Genomic DNA, 25038 nt, shown 5'->3' with positions numbered 1-25038 from the left:
TCTAATTTGCTAACCAAATATTTTTGTTTTCAGTCCGATGTGAGTTTGGTGTGGCAAGATATTTTGTAATTTTAAAGCACATGCCACTTGTATAAACTTAAGGTTATGAAGCAGTGTAAAAGATCACTGGTTTAGCATGTATTAAATGGTTGTAAATGTGTTAAAAATGCTTTATTTTCTGTGCTTTAAGGGAAGCTCTGAGGATATATCATGGTGCAAGGTATTGGATTATTTCCCCTGCCCTTCAAATAAACTTGTGTTTTTATAATCGGATATTGTATATATTCATTTAGATTTTTTTTCATCTGTCTAATTTCCTAATATTTATTTATTAGAACATGTAGTAATATATTTGTGTAACTTTTTAAAACAGATTTTTAGTTTGTATATGGCATATTGAAGTTTTGTCTGAAATGCCAGTAGTTTATTTGATCCATCACTTTAAATAAGAAGTTTATAGCTGTTTTTCAAGCAAATGAGATATTAAGTCATGTAAATAAAAAATGTACTTAAAAGCATCTTTGATATCGTACTTCAAATGGATAATTGAAAAGATTTTAGATTTCATTGAAGTAATTTTCTTCCTACAAAAGTGCCTTCCATTCCTCAAAAATTTCCAGCTTCAGTAATAACATTTTAGGATACACAAGTCTTTTTGATTAGAGTTATCTCCCTTGCACCTGTCCATTGTGTTATAATAATTGGCATCCCTTCTGACAGATATAACAATGATGAATGGTGTGATTTTCACAGTGTGTTTTAGTTTTATTCATCACTCTATGATGGGTCACAAGTGCATAGCCCTTTTTCTCCATTTATTTAAATCCAAAAGAGACATTATTCCAAAAGTAAAGACCAGTTTGCATCAAATTGTTATTTAGATTATTATAATTCTAACAGGCTTTATATTCTATTCAATAGTTTTAATATATTGATAAATTTAGTTGGACTGTTCTTGACAAAATCATATGCAATTTACAAAATCTATTTTTAAACAAAACTTAGTTCATTCTGAAAATTTTAACAAAAAAATGGTACTTGAAATACTATAACTATAAAACGATTCATGATTATTAACATTTTGCATTTTCTTTATTTCATTTTGTGCATTTGTTTTGTTATCAGACCAGTAAGTGGACCAGAAGTGGACCACCTTCAGTCTGAGATTGAGGCCTTACGGGAGGAGCTTGAGAGAACACAAAGAGAAAAGAACAAGAAAGATACACTAATCAGAAGCCTGAAAGATGTAAGCTAATATATGATTGGTTGTCAGGACATCTTATGACTTATATCTATTGTCTGTACTGCTTCTTTCATTTTGTGTCTATTTATTGCTTAACTTGAGTTTTTCCCTATGTATATATTTGTATATGGTCCGAGACCACAATTGTCGTCCCTTGATTTTCGTTGTTCACAAATATAGTCCCTAGTGTTGACAGTGGGTTACTTGCCATTAATTTTTATACCCCTTCCAAATTTATTTCTCCATGTTTAATGCCTCAAATTGCAAGTAGGGGGGTGAAATTACACTGTAAAAAAATTTGGGTCCAGAATTTTAAAGGAAAGTAGTGATTTGGTCCAGCTGAAAAAGGTTGAAAATTAGCACTTCGGAAGCTGTCAAAAGATTTCAAGACGCCCTAAACATAAAATTGTCCATATTTTGAGTTAGAGCCGATGAAGTTTTCTATAATTTTGATATAATTTGTCCCAAATGTAGTACAACACACTGTAAAAGTTTCTTTGAGAAAGCGCAGGTGGGATTTTTTTTATTTTCATCTATGTTCTAAAAGAAATGCACTCCAAATAATTGTGTTCTCGGACCATATATTGTCATAATCATTCTTATATTGTGCTTATGTATTTGAAGAAATGTAAACTGTAGGTATGATGTATGTAATGTTACCTATACAAATTTTGTAGCTTAAATTTCTTCAAGTAAAATCAGATTTGTAAGAGATACATGAAATACATCAATATTGAAGCATTAGGATACTTCTAAAAGTAACCTTTGCTTTCTTAATAGACATTTATTTCCTTGTGATCTACACAGCCACATTGAGGTGTCATATTAGAAATATTGTCTTGAAAATCAAAACTAAATATTAAATTGGGATATTTACAGAATTTTATGTGAAATATTATTTGTACCCATATTTTATGTGTTGTTTACTATTTCCTGATTTTCTATCAGGACCTTGAGGATGAGAGAACTAAACAACCTCATGAAATAAGAGTAAGTAGTTGGTTGTCATGGTAACCATTGGTTTCTTTTGGTTTCTCTTTAGCGATGTATCAAAGTTGATGGTAGTTTATTGGGTAGTGATCAGTGCACCTTAAGAGCAATTAAATCATATTTTTTTTAGAATTTTCTTAAAATTTTTGGTATAAAAGCAGCAAAGTTATTTTTAGCGTCAGTGGTTGTTGTCACATGCACTTTAAAGCATAATTCATAATCATTTCATCATTCATAAATGGACAATCAAACTATAATAACATAACTATAGTATAATGGGTTTTATAACGATATTAACTGTAAATGGAATATAAGAGATTTTTGGTGATGGTTCATTCATTATTTCCGACAGGCACACCGATTTATACTTTATCATCAATTTAATATATTTATTCAGAGTATTTCAGGAAAGAAATAATTATTTGATGTTGAATTCAAAATTTCTAAGGAGGCTAAGTTTAACTTCTGACGGCAGGTTTGCCTAAGATCTGTCTTGCGTGATCTGAAAAGTTTGAACAAAGTAGGTTCCCTAAGATTTTTCTTGAAATATCAGAAAAGTTTTACTAAAGCATGTTTGCTTAAGATTTATCTTGACCAATTAGAAATAGTTTGCTTAAGCAGGTTTTTTCTTAGATTTTTATTCCCGGATCATAAAATTTAACTTAAGCAGGTTGGCCAAATTTTTCTCTTTATTTATCAGAAATGTTTTACATACCATAATTTTTTTTTATAAAATTTTTCTTGCCTAATTAGTTTTTTTTTTACCTAAGTAGGTTTGCTAAGATTGGTCTCACCTGATCAGAATTTTTTTTATTAAGTAAGTTTGTCTAAGATTTGTCTTGCCTGATCAATTTTTTGTAATAATTGGAATAAGATGATAAATGGAAAGATGAATGATTGATAGATTTTTGGAGATCTAACGAAACTCAGGTTTATCGGCTATTTTGTGTGACGATTTTTTATTGCTGGTGAAACCAGAGTGCCAGGAGAAAACCTCCATATTGTAACCTTTGGCGGGATAATTGGCAATCCTATTCAATAAAGATTGGAGTTGGTAGGCACCTGCCATGTGTTTGCTATAACTCCAACCTAGGTCTAATGTTACAGTAGTAGAACTCCTTAGACCACTTGGCCACCAAGGTCCCTACATAATGTGCTTGTCTTCACAATAAAGCTAAGAATATTTTTTTTCATTTAGTATCATTTTCTGTTTCATAATGCACATGATCATTGCACTAAAACTGTATATCACTTTGATGCATTGCATATATTGCTACTCATATTACATTTCAAGGGATACTAAACAAATAATCAGGAAATTCTCTATTTTTCATGGTTTTCAGACGTGCCAATTAACAAGACTTTTCATATTTTTTTTCTGAATGGAAACAGAGAATATCCTTCATTTTTTCTCCAGCTAATCATACATTCTTTATTATAATAAATTCATACTTGTGGAATAATAATGTGGATTGAGGTTTATAATAACTCATATGTAATGCCTTTATTATTTGCTGTGGAATATTTTTATCCATATCCTATTAAATTTGTATATTTTTTTAAACTTTCATCTATAATTTACAAATCTTATGCATGGTTTGGTTAAATATTACATGTAACCATTCATTTAATTCATTTTAATTGGAGAAAATATTGACTTATTCTGTTTTAATTAACTGAGAAATACAAATTAAAAATATAAGAATTGAGTTTACATTGGGTAAAAACAATTTGTGTTTCACTTTTTGAAAGCTTTACTAACAATTTATTTTGACATACAAATGTATTAATTGTTAGATGGATAACTAAAAGTGTTTACCTCGTTCATATAAGTCCATCCTTCATATAGTGTTAATCCAAGTCCATCCTCCAAGTCTTCCTGAAATCAAACAGTTGGACAGTTTTGTTAGGGCTGCAGATCTGTAGCTGATATTTGATACATTAGGGTATAATGATGACTATCTATTTTAGTTTGCTTTTTATACATGTTTAGTTTTGCAAACCTAATATTACATGAGAAAATGTGATTTATTTGATAGATTTGAAAAAGGAAAAGAAAATACATGTACATATTTATACCTTAGTCTTAATAGAAATTTGCCAATTAATGAAAAAAAATTATATATAAAATCATTATCAAAAAAATTACGGCTATATGACTTTGAGTGAGAAATGGTCGGTATTTTATTTGAATATGCTTCTTAACTTGGGATGATTTTCATTAGAATGACAGTCAGTGGGAATAAATGTACATGGTTATATCAATTTAATCCTTATTAACATAGTGGCAGTGTTATTTTTGTTACTGCACAGCAATCCTGTATTTTGTTTAATAAGCATGCAAAATATTTTTACAATACACTTTTTTTTAAAGTTTCATTTAAGTTTTTTACTATACATTCTGTTACCAGTGCATTGAAAATTTGTGGTTTTTTTTCTTCATAAATTTTACCACTTTCTAATTCTTACCTAGACTGGAACATTGAAGGAACTACCAAAAGGATTAACATTTTTCAAAAACAAGCACATTCTCATATAAAATATGCCCTATTGTTTTAAACAAAACTTGATTCATTATCATATTCCCTTTTTAGCTCACCTGGCCTAAAAGGCCAAGTGAGCTTTTCTCATCACTTGGCGTCCGTCGTCTGTCGTTGTCGTCGTCTGTCGTCGTTAACTTTTACAAAAATCTTCTCCTGAAACTACAAGGCCAATTTTAACCAAACTTGACCACAAACATCATTGGGGTATCTAGTTTAAAAAATGTGTCCGGTGACCCGGCCAACCAACTATGATGGCCGCCATGGCTAAAAATAGAACATAGGGGTAAAATGTAGATTTTGGATTATAACTCGGAAACCGAAGCATTTAGAGCAAATCTGACAGAAATTAAATTGTTTATCAAGTGAAGATCTATCTGCCCTGAAATTTTCAGACGAATCGGACAACCGGTTGTTGGGTTGCTGCCCAGGAATTGGCAATTTTAAGGAAATTATACCATTTTTGGGCTATTATCTTGAATATTATTATAGATAGAGATAAACTGTAAACAGCAATAATATTCAGCAAAGTAAGATTTACAAATAAGTCAACATGACCGAAATGGTCAGTTAACCCCATTAGGAGTTATTGCCCTTTATAGTCAATTTTTAACCATTTTTCGTAAATCTTAGTAATCTATTTAAAAAATCTTCTCCTCTGAAACTACTTGGCCAAATTAATCCAAACTTGGCCACAATCATCTTTGGTGTATCTAGTTTTAAAAATGTGTGGCGTAACCTGGCCATCCAACCAAGATGGCCGCTATGGCTAAAAATAGAACATAGAGGTGAAATGTAGGTTTTGACTTATATCTCTGAAACCAAAGCATTTAAAGCAAATCTGACTGGGGTAAAATTGTTCATAAAGTGAAAATCTATCTGTCCTGAAATTTTCAAACGAATCGGACAACTGGTTAATGGGTTGCTAGCTCAAAATAAGTAATTTGAAGGAAATTTTGCAGATTTTGATTATTATCTTGAATATTATTATAGAAAGAGATAAACTGTAAACAGCAGTAAAATAAGTCAAAATGACCAAATTTATCAGTTGACCCCTTAAGGGGTTATTGCCCTTTATAGACAATTTTGACCAATTTTTCGTAAATTTTTGTAATCTTTTACAAAAATCTTCTTCTCTGAAACTACTGGGCCAATTTTAACCAAACTTGGCCACAATAATTATTGGGGTATCTCAATAAAATAAGGTGTGGCGTGACCCGGCCAACCAACCAAGATGGCCGCCATGGCTAAAAATAGAACATAGGGGTGAAATGTAGATTTTGGCTTATATCTCTGAAACCAAAGCATTTAGAGCAAATCTGACATAGGTTTAATTGTTTATCAGGTCAAGATCTATCTACCCTGTATTTTCAGACAAATCGGACAACCTGTTGTTGGGTTGCTGCCCCTGAATTAGTAATTTTAAGGAAAATTGGCAGATTTTGGTTATTATCTTTAATATTATTATAGATAGAGATAAACTGTAAACAGCAATAATGTTCAGCAAAATAAGATCTACAAATAAGTCAACATGACCAAAATTGTCAATTGACCTCTTAAGGAGTTATTGCCCTTTATAGTCAATTGTTAACAATTTTCATAAATTTTTGTTAATTTTTGTAAATTTTAGGAAATATTTTCCACTGTAATTACTGGGCCAAGTTCATTATAGATAGAGATAATTGTAGCAACAAGAATGTTCAGTAAAGAAAGATCTACAAACACATTACCATCACCAAACACCATTTTGTCATGAATTTATCTGTGTCCATTGTTAATATGCACATAGACCAAGGTGAGCGACACAGGCTCTTGAGAGCCTCTAGTTATTTTCACCTGCTTCTTTGCAAAAGAGGGACGAAAGATACCAGAGGGACAGTCAAACTCATAAATTGAAAATGAACTGACAACGTCATGGCTAAAAATGAAAAAGACAAATAGACAAACAATAATACACTTGCCACAACATAGAAAACTAAAGAACAAGAAACCCACCAAAAACTAGGGTGATCTCAGGTGCTGGAAGAAAGTTCAAAACCAAGGTTTTAAAATGTTGAAAAATTAACTATTGACGACGGAATGTTTTAGATCTTGCTTAACTGGTCAACAGTATGACTCTGTAATTCCAGTTGAAAAAATTGAAATATAAATTTCAGAATAATCTGATTTATTTATAGGAATCCTTAGATGATGTCGGTTCAGAATTAACTGAGGTCAAAGGTGAACTTCATAAGTTGATTGGTGTGATACAAGATAAAGACAGAAATATTGAGACCTTGGAATCAGAACTAAAGTTATCTAAAGAAAATCTTAACAGAAAGTAAGTTGGTTGTCATTTAATTGTTTCCCTTGACATTGACTATAGTCAAATGAATGAATGAATCTTTATTGCAAACACATGCTATGGCAAAATTAACAACATATATTACATAATATAAAACATGAATAGACAGCAGAGAACAATAGTATAATCCAGTGACATATAAAGTTATGAGACTATATTTGATCAAATATTCCATGCAATTTTTACATAATTACATAATTTGATAGTAAGAGACTTACTAGAAGATACATGCATGAAGCAGATTACACAATCTGAGGACAGACAGAGAGAAAACCAGCCACTGTTCTGATTTCTGAGTACTGGCCATTGACAAATACCCTCTAGAAAACATATAAACAATTACCATATATAAATTTATATGATCAAAACTAAATACACAGCTGTGCAAGGCTCTGGCTCTAATGATTTTCACTCCCTTATTGCCATTGACATATTCTTTGATTCGAGTAAGTTAGTTCAAAAAAATATTTTCCTCTGAAATTACAAGGCAAATATATTTAAAAAAATTAAGAGATTGGTGGAATTAAATAATTTTTGATAAATTCAAAAGTTATCTTCTTTTGAGCAATTGAGGAGGTAATTTGAGTGATTTAGGCTCCTTGCAGATAAAATGGTAGTTTGGATTTCTTTAAAGCTGTTAGATTTCTATATTGATAATAAGAATATATTATTATTTTACAGAGAGAGAGAAATGAGGGGGATGGGTAGTGACTCTGATGACAGATCTCTAGGGTAAGACTATATGAAAGTCAACAATTTCTATTGCATTCATTTCCCGTACAAATTGAAAATACTGAATTATGTTCATTGCATGTTATCTATTTACTCTATTCTGTGTTTTTATAAATAATCATTAAGTATCACTTAAAAAAGAATAACCTTGTAATGATCGAAGTCTGAAAATTGTAGTCAAATACAGACATGATACAGATATTCTTATTTATTAAATACTTGCCACTGGACATTAAGCAAATAACAATCAATCAATCTGATATCATGGTTTATGAGACGTATATAAATGTCATTTATAGAATTGAATTTACACAGATCTTTATTTAAATAATTGTCTATAAAATACTAATTAAAAAATTGTTATAAGAATATGGAAAAGGTAATTTTTATGTCTGTGTGGCGCCAGCCTTCCCTTTGTTTTATTATTATCTGTCTACAGCTTCATTTTATTTTTATTGCCCTGTTTTTGAAGTTTTAACAGAAAACATCCAGTATTAGTAATAAGTGTTTGTCTGAGGTATGCTTTATTTTGTACTAATGTTTTATTTTAGGAGAGGAGGACGATCTAGAATTCCCAGGTCTATTTAGCTTCACTTTTACACAACTTATATTTTACCAACACAAAGATAGTTCTGGAGTGTTTTTTATCATTTGCAGTTTCAGTTTTTTTTTCTATCATTCATATTTTTATTTAGCTATATCTATCATTTAATTTATAAATAGTTCTTCTATTGGATACTTCTTCAACATTAAATTTAACTGTTATTTTCTCTTCTGCTTAGTTTTTTGACTAAAAAGACTATTATTTTGATTAATAAAACTTTCAGTTTTGTCTAACAAAGAATATAAAGGAAAGGCTAGTTTTGCTTTCATTATGTAAACAATTTGATAAGCAAAATATAAAAAAACAAGGTATGGTATGATTGCAAATGAAACAACTCTCCACAAAAGACAAATAACACAGAAATTGATGGCTATAGGTCACCTTAAGGCCTTCAACAATGAGCAAAGCCCAAGCATCTCTAAGCAATGGCAAAGTCATCATGTATGATGTTTTTGCTACAGATGAAAGAAATTTTATGGAAAAAATTAGTGAAAACACAGATTTTTTTTTATCATCAACCATCATCTACAAATACTATATATTTAATGGTGGCACTCAATTCCTGGTCATGCTGATTTGCATATCATGTACATGTAAAATATTGAAAAACTGCCTACAAAATCATTCATATATAACTAAATACTCGATAAAAGCTTCATTTAAATAATACTGTGTTCCCGTCATTTTTGCTCATTGATTTGTGGAGTGAATAGAGCACAGTTTGTTTCCCTCCTCACTTACAATCAGTTTTCATAACAGATAAATAGTATTTTGTGATCCCAACATTATCAAGCAACCCAATGTTTGTTTTGTTATGTTTGTCATGTGTCCTTCATGTTTATTGTCAACCATCATCCATATGTTCATTATGTGTGCACATGGGATGTCATGTGTTTTTTCATCTATAATCTATACATATACACAGTGGGTGCATAGATTTGTGTGAATTTTATTGAGAATTGATCAATAGAACATGTAAAGTTGTGTCCTGCTTTGGGCAAAGATAGAATATTCAGTTTGAAATACGGAGTAGATGTTTAATTTATTGTTTTTTTTGTTTTGCTATATTTCTTTATTAGGATTTTTTATCTTCTTTTCTTGTGGCATTAACATCTGATTTAATATAGAAGCCATTAGCACTAGTAGAGTTTGTAGTAGTAGTTTAAACTTGAGGACTTTAATATAGGTTTTTTTGGGGGGTAAAATTGAGAATGACAAAGGGACAGCAACCAGACCGAACAGTAGAAAACAGCTGAAGGCATGTTTGTTATAAAAATGCTTCTTTGATCAATTTCTAAGATTTAAAGTGAAAAATTAAATTTTAATATGTAACCACTTAATATTTTATTTTATATGATTAGTAATACAAAAAAAAAAAAGACACCATAAACACATACAATTGTTGTCCATAGTTTTTAAAGAAAGTTTTCATAAAGTTATTAAAGCAATTACTTAAAATAGAAGTGAGTCCAATGAAGTAAAAGCCATTTTTTCAGCAATTTACTGGTGATATAATATAGCATGTATGTGTGATGAATAGATATTGCTAAGAACTTGATATATTTTTTTTGTATTTTAATCCTTATTTTATTTCTATTTTACAGACGTTCAGAAGACGGTAAGACAGAAAAAGGTAGTGTGTTTAACCATGCTAGATCTCTCATGTTTGTTTCTCCAGCAAAATTTATCAAAAAATTATGGTATAGGAAAAAATACTGACAAAAATAGATTTGAAATCTGAGACATAGATAATAGATAACATTTACTATAGAATGAAAAAAAATTATCCTATCTTTAAAATATAGGGTAAATATGATGAATAAATATCCTTTCTTTCAAAAAAAGAAAAAAAAAAGAATGGCATTGGTATGTTCAAATATTCTCAGGAGTACTCCCAATTTAAAGACTAATGATTAATTCATTCAACCTGTGCTGCCCTGGAAGAAGGTAATAAATAACATCTATCTTTAAAATATTTGCAAGATTCTGCCTCTTCTTGAAGAAAGTAACAAGAACTTCATATAGGATACAGATAATTAGACTTTATGGACGATTAAACTTCAAAAACTTATGATTTTCAACAGTTGGAGAAACAAGCATGAAATATTGTAATTGCTTTTAAGTAAAACTCCTTTTTTAATACTTCATTATCTGACAATAAATTGTTAATATGATGAAGAAGTATTCAGTCTTTTCAAGTTAAAACTTGGGTTATTTCCTTTTTTTTTCATAAGGAAAATCTAAATTTTGACAAAAAATATACAATTTTCTTCCCAATTTTATGCTGTTATTAGCAATTTATTCCTATAAGCAAAAATGTGTGTTTTGTATTATTGCATGCTAAAATGGTTTGTTTGCAAGTAAATAAAATCAGCATAGGTGTGAATTTGTTGGCTGGTAATATTTGTGAGAGTGTGATATAAACAATCTTAGTGGGTTTTTTTTGTGGATGCTACTGATAGCTTAATTCTTTTTGTGGTAAAATGTTGATAAAACATAATATTACCAAAACAAGAGAGCGTGAGTTCCAGGGGTTGGCTATAGTTAAACTGAGAATGAATAAGAATAAATGTTTGTCTAAAAACTAAAAATTATTTATATTTTAATGTAAGAGAATCTGCAGCATGCAATGTATTCATTTATTTATTGAGTTAAGTATTTATTTTCTATTTAGATGATGGTTTTAATGGATTTTTTTTTAAAAATTAAACCAGACCTTAGGGTATCTAGTTTAAAACTTGTATCAGATGACCCTGTCCACTAACTAAAATAAAACATGGGGGTAAAATGCAATTTTTGGCTTATATCTCTGGTGGTTAATGGAACTTAATCTTTGTTTAAAATCTACAGGTACTATTATGAGACCAGATAAGGTAACATTCTTTCATTCTTATTGGTTAGGATTAGAGGAAAAAATCTTTACTTTTAATTCTATAAGGTGTTTTTATTTTCTTAAACAATGAATAGTAAACTGCATTAGTGAAATTCTAATCTCAAACTGACAGCATCAACTCTTCAACTGCAGTGCTGTTATTCCTTAATTTTAAATACATATAAAGAAAAATATCAAAGAATTATGGAACAGCAAATTATAACAGGCAGCTAAAGATAAAACATTTATTTCCACAAAACTATGACATGGAAACTATTAGGGGTCTCTTTACTTTTAAAAAAAAATTAGATATTAAGTTTAAGTCTCCTTATATGGACATTGTTTTAGGGAAAAGAAAGTGAAATTGTAAAACGGCTAAAACCAGCAGATTCATTCATGAAACTGCATAAGGAACTTTATGGTATAGATAGTACTGGTTCTTATGGTACCAAATATTTTTCTAAGTATAGTAAGTACTACAGACTTATAGAATTGGACTGGTACTTCTACTGTAAAGATTGGTGACTTTCTGAAATAAGGCTTTGGGTAGTTATGTTTCCTTTGGTAGTAGAAAAAAGTTTTTATTTAGTCTTGATCAGATTTTTACGCTTTTCTTTAGAAATACAAGGCTGTAGGCAAGATTTAGGATTTTATTTTAAAAATGTACGAGACTTCAAAGGTCAAATTATAATGAAGAAATTTCAACATTGAATATTGATTTACGGTGTTACTTACATCCAAATGTAAGCAAATAAAAACAATTTTATAATTAACTATGTATGTATTAAATTAACCATCACCTAATGAACAAATATCCTATTCTTTTGGGGTTTTTTTTTTAGTGATTCTTTAAAATGCAGGATAATTTTATATGAATTTGGTTAAATATACTTACCATGAAATTACATTTATATTATATAGAATATGTTTGCTTTCACAACATGTTCTCATCGCAATTAACTAGGTGATTAAAAATTACATCCATGAGATGTACTCACCTACGTCATAGTTCACCTGTGTAACATACACTAGCTTTAGTTTTAATTTGTCGTTTAATTGAATAATTTCAATTAAGTGAACAAAAAACTGAATTTATTCCAGGGGTGGTGGTGGATTGTGGTAAGTATATTTAACCCTATAAATTCATATAAAATCTCTTCTTGAGATTTCAAAAATTACCATTTTGTAAACAAAATGTAAGAATTAGAATTGATGTTGAAATCTAAATAGGAGGGAAATTTGTCAGTCTAAATCCAATTTCAACTGAAAATTATTATATTTCGTAGATGTTCATCGATCCAAGAGTTTAACAGATAAAGGGTCAAACAGTGGTGGTGATCGTCTGCAGTCACTGATATCTAAATATAGAAGTTACGGAGAAACAGGAAATACATTTCCTGAACGCAAAATAAAGCCGCTATCTTTATCGGGCAGCAGCAGTAAGATGGGACTTGTTACAAAAGGACGCAGCTTTGGCCCAGCTGCTCCAAAGGACCAGGTGAGTGATAATGAAGAGATAGATACAGTAGATGGTGTACAACACGAAGTTATCTCCCCTGAAAGCGAGGGCCCCTTAGCACAAAGTAGTCCAGCACCTTCATATCATTCATGGGACGAGAGAAGCTATCAGGCGGAGGGCGGAGTGGCTGTTTCATTGGATTATGATGAATTAGAAGACTTAGATACTCAGGAACAAAAAGATATCAGTGCTTTAATACAAAAGTAAGTATTTTATGTCTTTATATTTTGTTATTTCATTATTTAGAGTGAATTGCATGTTTTTATAACTTTATGCATCATTTATTTATATATTAATATTAATTTCTTTGGATATTTTTGAAGTATTTTGTATTTACCATATTTCTCTAATAGGAATTCTTTTGAATGATGCTTAAAGTTAGCTTCTCTTTGGTATTTGTTCAATCATACACACACCCTTTGGGATGGATGCATGTATTAGGGCACTTTATCTTTTCAGTTTATAGTGAATAAGATGGGCACAAACTGGCCACAAGGGCAAGGTAGATTTATTCATTTAGTTAATATTTCACTTTTAGTTTTCAGATATTAATGCAGACATTTGTTTCATTTCAAAAGATTTAAACATGAAATGTACGGGCAAATGTAAACTGTGAAATATTTTTACAAAATTGAATTATACTTCTGGTATTTTAAAGCATTATGGATGTTAGAGCAAGTTAGTCAGGGGTTCAAAAATGTATAGTTTTTTTTATCTCTTGAAGAATTTTAAGGATGTTTCGTAATTTTAGATTTCAAGTCTGATTAATCTATCAAAATATTTAGTTTAAATAATAGTGTATATTACAGTTTATACCGGTAGATGTAATTTGTAACAGAAATATGTGAAAATATTTTACTGACTTTTGATGAAATTGGACAGAAGATTTGTAAAATATAAAAAGAAAAGTTTGAATTTTTTTAAGGAAATATTTTGAACCTCTGTTAGTTACATATAGGCTCAGTCACATCCCTTTTCTATGATCACATGTCTTAAAGTGGGAGATCCAGATTTAGAGATGTTTATATAGACTTTAGTTTAGAAATTCAACATGTGTGTTACATTGTTAGTTAGCTAATGTTAGTTTTACCAATATCAAACTGATAACACAATGATATTCTCATGTTGCAACACAATTTCTACTACAGTCTATAGAATACTGTAAACCAACTTATTCTCATGCATCCTTATATTAGTTTAGGATTAAGTTCTTTCTTTCTTTCTAGCCAACTTCCCAGCAAATTATTTGCCAAATTTCTCATACAGGGGATATATTTACACATGGGTAGATCCAAGTTTCATATATTCATGACAATTTAAAAATTAAAATTGAGAATGGAAATGGGGAATGTGTCAAAGAGACAACAACCTGAACAAAGAGCACAACATGAGTTGGTTTGCAGTATTGAGTATTGTAAGGTTAACCAAATGGCAGTTATAAAATGAACTTTGCCACAAGTAGAAAGATCTGGATCTGCCACTATTCACAAGTTATAGGTTTATCAGTTGCTTTGTAAAAGTACTTTTTCTTTGCTTATATAGCTGCAGTATATAACAGTGTATAACGTTTGTGATTGCTTTAACACAATGTTGGTTTCTTCAGTTGTTATAGATCACATTTACTCTTCCTTATGGGTTTGCGTAAACGTAAAATTGAAGAAAAGCTCCAAAAGAGTAGGGTAAGACTTAGGCACTATCCATACAAACTTAGCTTTAAAACAAATATCAAAAGAATGCCCTTGTTTCTGCAAAATATACAATTTCATTCTATACAATTGAGTTGTACAGTAAGAATTTGTTTTTAAGCAGACTATTTTTATAGCAATTATAATTTGTTATGCCAATCAAAGTTGGGATTTTGAGAAATAAAGGTTTCAAAATAATTTTAAGTACTTGAAAAAATCCATTAGGCAGAAATTTAAGGAGATTTCTAATTTCATTGTACATATCTTTGATTTTGTTATTGAAGTAAAACATTTATTATGTGTTATGTGGAATCCTGGGGCATCCTTTTGAATTTGTATCTATGTAGTTAAATGTGCCTACCTTCAAAACTTTTGCATTGTTAAAATTACTTTATAAAATTTTTTTTTCTTTCATTACTTATTTTTTTCTTTGATGAAAAAAACAAAATAACTATAGAATAACTAGGTACAGTTAACTAAAACAGAGTTGTGTGACCTGAGCGGCTATTGTTGAAAGTTTGAAACTCAATTTCCCTCTGAAAATTTCTTAGTTTCTTTGCCAACATTTCAAGAAAAATAGAAACTATATTCTGTCACTAGAAAGATGTATGAACATGTCATTTGCTGTTTATATCCAATCTGTACATTTCATTTCTTTAACTGAGAAAAAGGTCACACAATTGGCTTTTACAATACTGATTCTATAAGATATACTGGCTTTTAGTAATATGCACATTTCACTTAATTTTTTATTGTAAAACATAAGTATATATGATTATTATCCCAGAAGTGTAAATCTATATATTTTTTTAAATTATAAAATTGTAAAATTATTATATTATATATTATTATGTCCATTTTTGTGTATGTGTCATTGCATGCAGCATATCCATTCCCTATGTACATATAATTTTAAATACTTCCAATATAAAATGGAGTCAAAATAAGTAAGAACATTTGAATATGTATCTACCTTCCTTGCTGGCTTGTTTGTGTTTGTGTTTATGTTTGCATCAACAACTAACAGTCACCTTTATTAACCACCTAAAAATGTTCTTAATATGCAGACAATCTGCAGACATGTTAATTAAAAAGTTACTATCCCTCTTAGTAAAAGCAGAACAAATGTCATTAAGGATGGAGAAAGATGCTGCATTTATGATTAAAATTCAGGCTTTCACCTGCCATTTTTTTTTATATTTCAATTAAAATACCAGGACAAATGGTAAATTCAGATTTAGTTTATTTAAGGTTTTTTTTTTAAAGTTCTAAGCAGATTACAATTAAAATTGGCTTTAGAAAACGATTCATTTAAAATCTATTGAACTAATAATAAGCATATTAAGAACATTTCTGCATGTGTGATCTATGGTTATGGTAAAATGTATTCAGGATCAGGATTAGTATTTATTTATTGATTATTTAATGATTTAGAAACTGTATATGAATGATATGTATTATATAAGTAGTTAATTACTCAGAGAAGTATACAAATCATTATATGATATCTGGAAGATGGAGAATGTTAGAGTGGTGATAATATTCTATAAAACATTCAGATTTCCTAATACATTTGAGTGTGAGTCAGGAGTGGGAAATGTGTCTACCTATCTCTACACCTTTTCAACCTCGTTTATATATATATATATATCTTGATCTATAGCCTCACATGATGAAAAAGATGACATTATGTTCCTAACCTGACACAATTGTCTGTCAGAATCTAATGTTCCAAACCTGACACAATTATATGTCAGAATATGTGTACACAATTAAGATAATGTCATTACATGGAGTCAAGTGGTATCCAAACACTCACCAGGTATCCCAATCCAAAATCTGCAGAGGGATCCAAAACAAGAGGAGCAATTACTCTTAGTTGAGAGCAATTTGTTAGTCAAATCTGGATTGGAATCCCACAAAGGATTATACTCTGTGGTAATTGGATCTAGATTTTACTATCTAACTGTGTTGTGGTCTCATGTAATATCTCCTCAGGTTTCGGATCCCTTAGTGGATTTCTGATTGGGATATCTGATGTGAAACCTATAATGACTTACAGATACATATAGACTAGGCTTTATATGTTTTAATGTATTTAAAATGTGTTGTGATATTTCCATCATTTATGTATTAAAACACTATAATGTTGTTTTAATCTTATAAGTTATTGGTATAGTTAATTCAAACCTTAAAAAAATGAACTAGAAACAGAACATAGATGGTAAACAGTTGTGGTATTGCATTGATTGAAATTATTTACCGGTGTATGCCCAAGTCATATCAGTTGTATGTTGCATGAAATTATTCCAAACAACAACTGTTTTTATTTCTTCGGAAATAAATTATACTAAGTAGTTCATTTAAGAGTTAATATAGATTTCCTAAAATTCTGGTGGTTAGTTTCTGTGATTTCCTTCTTTTGTTCTTAAACTTGTTCAGTAGCTATTCTGCTAGAAAGTATAATCAAGTATTACTTTCTCATATAATTGTATTTTTATATTACACATATGCCATACTTGAATGTTGTTGGTAGGCTTATGATTTTTACATTTTTATGAAGTAGCTAGTGTATGGTGTTGATACAATGAGGTTATTCATTTCACAGTCACACTGGACACATTTTCTTGCAACAGATCATTCTGTTCAGATTTTACAAGATGTATTTTTGAAAGGTTCCTTTTGAGCCTGTTGAAGGCTAATATTGTTAATTTGAAACTGCTACTTTTGTCCCTATTTTAAGTGAGTTTGTTGAATTCTACACCTACATTTAGAACTCCTGAAGCAATATGACTCCTGAAACACTATGACTTCAATTGAGCCATATAAAAAAATATGTGTCTTTTACAATTTTTTTTGTAATGCTTGAATATTAATAAAATTCACTGTATTATATATTAAAAAAAAACAAGTGAGGTGTTGAACAAACCCTTTCATAATGTGATTGTTCAGGTAAATGTGTATTGTACAAACACCACACAAAATAATGTTATGCGAATGCTATCAAAGCACAATGCATGCTGAACATTGCTTTTCAATATCACACTATATTCTTTATTATAAAAATATGATTATATGAGAAATTTAAGTGAGACACATTTTCTTCCAGTATTTTTTGGCTTAACTTGTGTTGTTTTTCTACATTTGCTTCTTTATATTAAAAGCCACTAAAAGTTACTGAAGCATTATACATGTACTTTTGCTTAAGATATACATGCATGCATGCAAACTGAAAGAACATGTGTCTTATATACAGTAGTTTATTTATATTCTGAATTAATTTGCTTTAGTTCTTCATAATACTTATGATTTTTTCTTCTTCTTTACCTTTCAGACAACGAGCCACTCGCCCAAAACCGCTTTTCTCTGTCCGCCCACCAAAAATAACAAGTAAGATTATTGCTGACCTTTTGAAGGCAAACCTGAGGTCAGATTCCAAGGCAAAAACTGAAACTACGGTGTAAACCAGTTTGTAAACCAGTTTGTAAGTTAGAACAGTTTGAAGGCTGAATGGTGTGATCAATTTACCAGAGATATCCTTGTTTTGTCATTTATATTAAATTTCACTGTTTTCTCATTAAGCACTTCTATTATATCTAAAATTTTCAATTTCGTTCATTTCATAAAGCATTCTCATTTGATGATTTCATTCAGGACACTCATTCATTGAAAAATAAAATGTACAGGAAGCAACTCAGTAACAATGGAAGGAAACAGTCATAAAAATGGTTGATAATTATTCATATATATAGAACTCTGATTGAAACAACTAAATAAAATAGTTTTAAACTGCCTATTGCAGTTATGCTAAAATTTTCAAAATATTGACAATATGTTCAGCTCCCACTATCACATTTCCATTGAACCATGAAATCAGGGTCAAAACCATAATTTTTCAAATAATTTAGAAAGTCGCATCATAATGAACTAAGTTTGAAGTTTGTTTCACTACAACTTCAGTGTAAACTAATTTATTCGGATCTTGTTCAAAAAGTTCAACAAGATTTATGATAGAATAAATGACAGACAAAATCAAAATATTTAACAGATACACAGACTAGAAAATCTAGCCCTCATTACTCTCCTAGGCAGGGTGTCCAATTTAGGGGGGATAACTGAGAAATTTATTTGTGATATCACAATTAAGTTCAATATTTTTTAGAGCTACAATTGAAACAAAAGTAATAAATCCATCAGATATTTGATAATTACTGAAAACAGTCTTGTAAAGAGGTGGCTTCGAAAATTATCAGTAAAATATAAAATATATTTCAATCTTTGGTTTATAAATTATTTCTTGTTTTACTTTATAGTCATTCTTTAGCTTTGCTATTTGTTTTCCTTGTATTTTAATTCTCGCAACTTCAAACATTTTTGTAGTATGCTTATACCCTGTAGTAATATTAGATAAGTAGAGACTTTATTTTATAAGTCATTAAAATGGCTATTGACTTGACATTCTAATGTAAGTGTATATTTTTGATACATAATAGTTATATTAAATATCTTACTATTCATATGTTTATATGCTTTAAATATTCCAAAGCTGCAATATTAATTCAAGAGAAAGGATGGCACCTATATAGCTGGCCTTTATTTTTGAATAACACACGTTTGGTATTTCCTTGAACATGAAATATATCCAAATATCAAATTTGTTTTTCATTTTAAAAAATGTGTATATTAGGGGATTGCAAATTTATTATATGTATGAGCTACATGTATTATTCTTTGTACCGCTTTTGATTTTCTGTAGTATAGAACCTGCATTTTTTTTTAATGATGAAGCACCATCCTGGCCATTTGGTATGAAGATTTCTTGGTTCTTTCACCACCACCTAAGATTTTCAGCCTTCTTTCTTGCTTCAATAAAACTGATATCATGATTTTATGGAGATTTTTAATAAGTAGCATTAAACATAAATATAAAATGAAATTAAAGTGTTATCACACCATTTGTCAGAATTGAATGGTTTCATTTTCATACATGTCTCATCATATCATGAATGGCTTACTATCTAATTATTACATAGTTTTAGCATAGTTATTGCACTGTTACAAAACAAGGATATCTCATAAAGTAATCAACGCTTTGCCGAGGAGTAGATGACATAGGTTTGACAAAGTGCCGAGCTAACCGTAAACACTATTAACTGGACTACTTTGTGTGCTGTGGGTATAATATCTATGTTCTAAAACAAATAGGGTCTGTAGATAACTATGAGTATGGCTCAAATAATCATTGAAGAATATAGCATCATTAAATTGTCATTTCATTTACTTTGAAGTATTTTCAAAATGATGTGATAATATTTTCTATTACTGGTAATTTTATCCTAGAAAACAGACAGCTTGTGTGGTTAAATTTAATAAAAGAATGTATCTGAAATGACAAATTATTGAATGTGGTGGGAAAAGTAAACTATTATTAATATGATGGGGCAGCTATTACTTAAAATAAGGATATAATTTTGCATGTAGCATGAAACCTTTGGGGTCTTGTTTAACAAAATATTTTATGTGTTGTCTAACAGGTTGTTGTTGGTGTTTATTGTTGTCATAATACATTATATGTCAGTAATAGACAGGACAGAGTTCTGGATAATTGTTATTTTGTATTTTAAACATTAAAAGTGCTAGCTACCATAAATTGAAAACATAAAGTGACTGAGACTAGTGCACACATAAAATTTTAAACTTATTTACAAAAAACAACAATAATTAAACATGATGTACATAAAAAGAAATATAACAACAATATGCACAAATTGAGGAAGTAAAAAACGTGTACAATACATTTTTATAGCCAAATGAGGTTACAAAGGATAAACAACATGTGACATGGCAGGATTGAATGGTAGTATTATATCTGCACAATCAATCTTATACATGGGGGAATATGTTGCAAAAAAAAAGATTTCTGGTGTTTTAGATAATATATCATAGATATTTCAGGCACCATTTGAACACAGTATCCCATGGCTTATTGGAAATTTTTTTCGTCCTTCATAATGTGATGGATATTGGTAGTGGAATCACTTTACAACATAGAATTTTTGTGTTCGGCCTGGTCATTTCAGTGTTAAAACTTTACAAAGTTATACAGTAAATTGAGTTTTATAACAATGGCAGCTTGCATTGTTCACATGGTGATATCTGAGAGTATGTTATTTATGATTGTAAAAATTTTTCAGGTGTCATTATCTTTTTAATTGAAGGTGATACAAAGTTGAACCAAAGACATGTATATTCATGTCGCTAACACCTTGCTTTATATATTCATTTAAGTACATGTTAATCTGATGTATATTTACTGTTCACTGCTTATAATAGAAATGCAAGTTTTGGTGGTACCAGTTGGTTCAATTAAGTTGTGTTATCAAAATTCAACTTTATATTCCTCTATAGTACCGCATGTTGCTTGTATTAAAATCAATTAACTTAAATTCTTATTGAAAAATTCAGAATGATCTTTGAGGTAAGACATGTTCTTTATCCCTCTTGCCAGTTGCCACACAACATTAACACACAGATGTATTATACATGATATCAGAAGTCCATTACCAGACTAGTAATGGACTTCTGATGATATGTATAGAAATAAAGTTTTTTAAGTTTTCAAACAAGAATGATTATCCACTTATTCTTCAAGTAACTGCATTTTGTTGGTAAAAAACAATTAAAAAAATATTTTCAATCAAGATTTCTATTGAAGAATAGGGAAGGAATATCAATGAATTTCTAAAGTTAACTTGAACATGACTGTTGATATTTACTTGCAATATTATTTATTTTACATTCAAATACATTTCATATATTGATCTTTTTTATTTACTTTAATTATATCATAAATATATAGATTTTACATTTCAGATATAAATTTTACATTTCAGACGATCATCCTGAATTTTGACAACTGTTGGCTGCTAATAATTAAATTATCTCCCCTTGATTATTACAGATACCGAAAAGTTCTTGAAATGTAGGAGTACCCAGACACCAGTATTACCGTCCAGTCGAGTCATGTGATAAATTCCGTCCACGAAGAACAGGGTCGTTTTATTTAACTGTGATATGTATTTACCCATATAGTTACTCAAGATTTACAGCAAAAATTATAAATATTTCATCATTTAACCTACATTCCAACATTTTTTATTACATTTTGTAAATCTTTTTCCATCAATAATATGTGTGATAATAATGTTAGATTTCATTACATCTGACATTCATTCTCTCTTAAAGATGCTGTTACTTTTGTCTGTTTAAGCTTGGTTTTGTTTTATTGTATATTGAAAAACAAAAAATTACCTCTTCATTATTGTAAACAAAACATTTTCCTCTTGAATTGTGAATGGAAAAAACTTTTATAGTAATACAGTCTCATTGCATTTTGAATCATTTCATTCTGGTCATTTCTGTTGAAAACATTAAAAAAATTACACATGTGCCAATTTACTAGTTAAAAACTTGAATATGTTTGATATAAAGATGCTAAATTATAGTCTGTGTGATATTTCTAGGTTATGTGAGTTGACTAGCCTGACATCTCAACACAGTATTACGGTGAATCCTAATGCAGGTCACCTTAGAATTAATTACATGATGACTAATTTTAGAATTGTGTGTGTAGACTGATACAATCCTTCCAATAATTTAAATGATACTAATTTCTAGGGATAATAAAAACATTTGTTTCAGTCTTAAATATTTCTTCAGTGTATCAGCATTTAAAATATCAGAAGTAAGGTAGTGTTTAGAAAAAATCTTTAACTGGTAACGTAACTTGGGCTTCAGAATGTACCAGAACAAAACATGAAGGTGCAAGCTTTGAGTTTGATGAAGGATGATAAATTTGACAATGTTGCAATGGTATGAGCAAAACATTTTATGGGAGGCAACAATTTTAAGGGACAATAATTGGAGCTTATAAGGTAGACTGTCCCGAACAGAGATAGCGACAATTGTATTTTTGCCAGCGCCCCTGTAATAGAAACTAATCATGAGGGTGAAAGCTTCGAGTTTGATGAACGCTGATATTTTGACTAATAAAGTCACTATTGAAATGTTTTGATATGTGCAAACCCTTTGAGGGGAGACCACTTTTATAAGGGACAATTGTCCTGAACAGAGATGGGGAAACTTGTATTTTTGTCAACGCCCCTGAAAGAGAGACCATTTAATTGTTATCATTCTTCGATGTTTGACTGTGATAAGAACTGTACTGTTTTCTACATACTGTGATACACCTCTTTAAATGTGTAATGTGATATGTCTCCTCTTTTTAAGTTGTTTTAGATATATATATATTTATTATTTATTTTATCTAGATATGTATAATTTTATTGTTGAATTGGAAACTAAATTTTATGAAGTATCAAGGAAAATCAAAACTTTAGTTTCTGTACTTACTATAGAGACATTTATGTTTATTAAATGCATTTATTTTCATTGTTTGTTTTATTCTGGTCATTACAAAAAAATGATTGTCATCACTGTAACTAGAAAGATGTTCAAGGATTTGCTATATAAGAGAGGTATAGACACTCAAACTTAACCTGATCAATAGACTCAGGCCAACAGTCAAAACAACCTCAAATGAAAAACTTATACCTTACCGATCCCAATGGTATCAACACATAGAAAAGTTAAACAACATCAAACAACTTTTAGCTTAGACATCTAGTACCAGTAGTATGTAGATATAGGTATATGTGGTATGAGTGCCAATGAGACAACTTTCATCTAGATATAATAGTCAGATATCTAGAGGAAGTATTCTGTCTGACCTCTGTCTGTTCTTCAAGCAGGGGTCTTCATTATAGAGCAGTAGCTTGCAGTTTTTATTGGTTTGGTTGTTGGTCTTTTGATATAGGAAGATGTGGTGTAAGTGCCAATGAGACAACTCTACATCCCAGTTACAATTTAAAAAAAGTAAACCATTATAGGTCAAGGTACAGTCAACACCAAGCCTTGGCTCACATCGATCAGCAAGCTATAAAGGGCCCCAAAATAATAATAGTGTAAAACCATTCAAACGGGAAAACCAACGGTCTAATCTATATAAAAAAACGAGAATCGAGAAACCCTTATACATGTATTTTGGTGTTGTTTGTGGTTGATATGGTCTGTTGTACTATCCAGTATGTTGTGGAATTCCTGCCATCATTTATATGTATTATCATTACACCTTGTGATCTATTGTCAACAATCATTGTTGTAAATTTTGTCCTTTGAAATTGCTGTTGCTGTATAAAATAAGGTGTGAAATGATTGTCTTTTTGGATATGAACAGCTGTAGGTCATTGGCAGCTTTCTTTTGATTGGCAAAACCCATACCTTATAGTCAGCTATAAAAGCGCTCTGACATGACAAAAATGTGAAACAATTCAACTTGAAACTAGAGTGCACACGCTGAAATGTCTCACTTCCTTACTAACCATTGATTTTATATTGATAGTCCTTAATATAGAGCTTTATTTTGAGTATCACGTAAACTTAACAAGAACTATGAAAATGAGGTCAACAAGTTGTACGTACACCTTACAATAGTTATAGTCGACCTATTGCTTATAATTTCTACGATACAGAAAAAAATCAAGAAAACCAAACATTGACCAACGAACCATGCCAAACAGGCATGCACACCTTACAATCAATATTACTTATAATATCTAAGAAATAAACTTAACCAGTAAAACTTAACATTGACCAATTCAATGAACCATGAGAATGACGTCCAGGTTAGACGAATTTTTGCGGTCATATAATGATACCTACCAAACAGTCATATACACCTTACAATCCTTCCATACAACAACTTAAGTTGAACTGCTTAAAGTGAACGTGAAAATGAGGTCAAGGTCAAATAAAACTGGAGAGACTTGCATGTACATCATAAAATATTTTTATACACCAAATAGTTGACCTATTGCATATAGTATTAGAAAAAAACACCTCAAAAACAGCTTTGACCACTGAACCATGAAATCGAGTTCAAGGTCAGTTGGACATGCACACCTCACACCAAATAAAGTACCCATAATGCTTATAGTATCTGATAATGGACTTGACCACAAAACTAAACCATGTTCACAAATCCATGAAATGAGGTAAAGGTCAAATGAAAACTGACGACCATTGGGACCTTGCAAGGTACGCACATACCAAATATAGTTATCCTATTACTCATACTAAGAAGGAAATTAATATTTCAATAACAAAAACAAAATTAATAAGTAGTCACTGAACCATATAGAATGAGGTCAAGGACAATGGACATATCACAGAGGCAAACTTCTTAACATAAGGCATCTACAAACATAGTATGAAGCAAACAGGTCTTCCACCTTCTAAAATATATTGTCTTAATTTTTTTCTCTCTCTAAAATCCAAAGGGTTAAAGTGTTGCACCAGACCATTCATTAGTCCAGGAAGGTGGTAAGGAACATCTCAACCATGTAATTACATAAGAAATTGTTGATGTGGCAGAAATATATTTTTACAAAA

At 30.1% G+C, this 25038-nt stretch overlaps 1 protein-coding gene across 38 annotated transcripts in view; it reads left to right on the top strand.

Annotated features, from left to right (window-relative positions):
• LOC139519030 (uncharacterized) overlaps window positions 1–22980 on the top strand; it is a 67215-nt gene extending 44235 nt beyond the window's left edge. For 6 of the 38 annotated variants that reach the window (XM_071310748.1, XM_071310747.1, XM_071310771.1 and 3 more), the window contains 7 exons: window positions 1126–1246; window positions 6951–7093; window positions 7799–7849; window positions 8401–8427; window positions 10058–10086; window positions 12612–13047; window positions 21491–22980. In XM_071310748.1, coding sequence (XP_071166849.1) covers window positions 1126–1246; window positions 6951–7093; window positions 7799–7849; window positions 8401–8427; window positions 10058–10086; window positions 12612–13047; window positions 21491–21515 — 832 coding nt within the window. In that variant the 3' untranslated portion in view covers window positions 21516–22980. Of the gene's footprint in view, window positions 1–190; window positions 221–1125; window positions 1247–2191; window positions 2234–6950; window positions 7094–7798; window positions 7850–8400; window positions 8428–10057; window positions 10087–12611; window positions 13048–14447; window positions 14524–17863; window positions 18014–21490 lie in introns of all 38 variants that reach the window. The other 32 variants (XM_071310763.1, XM_071310757.1, XM_071310776.1 and 29 more) reach the window with 13 other exon arrangements.
• Window positions 22981–25038: the final 2058 nt, after the last annotated feature.

This window comes from Mytilus edulis, chromosome 4 (assembly GCF_963676685.1).
Source record: "Mytilus edulis chromosome 4, xbMytEdul2.2, whole genome shotgun sequence".
Taxonomy (NCBI): domain Eukaryota; kingdom Metazoa; phylum Mollusca; class Bivalvia; order Mytilida; family Mytilidae; genus Mytilus; species Mytilus edulis.
This window is presented reverse-complemented; position numbering and strand designations above follow the sequence as displayed.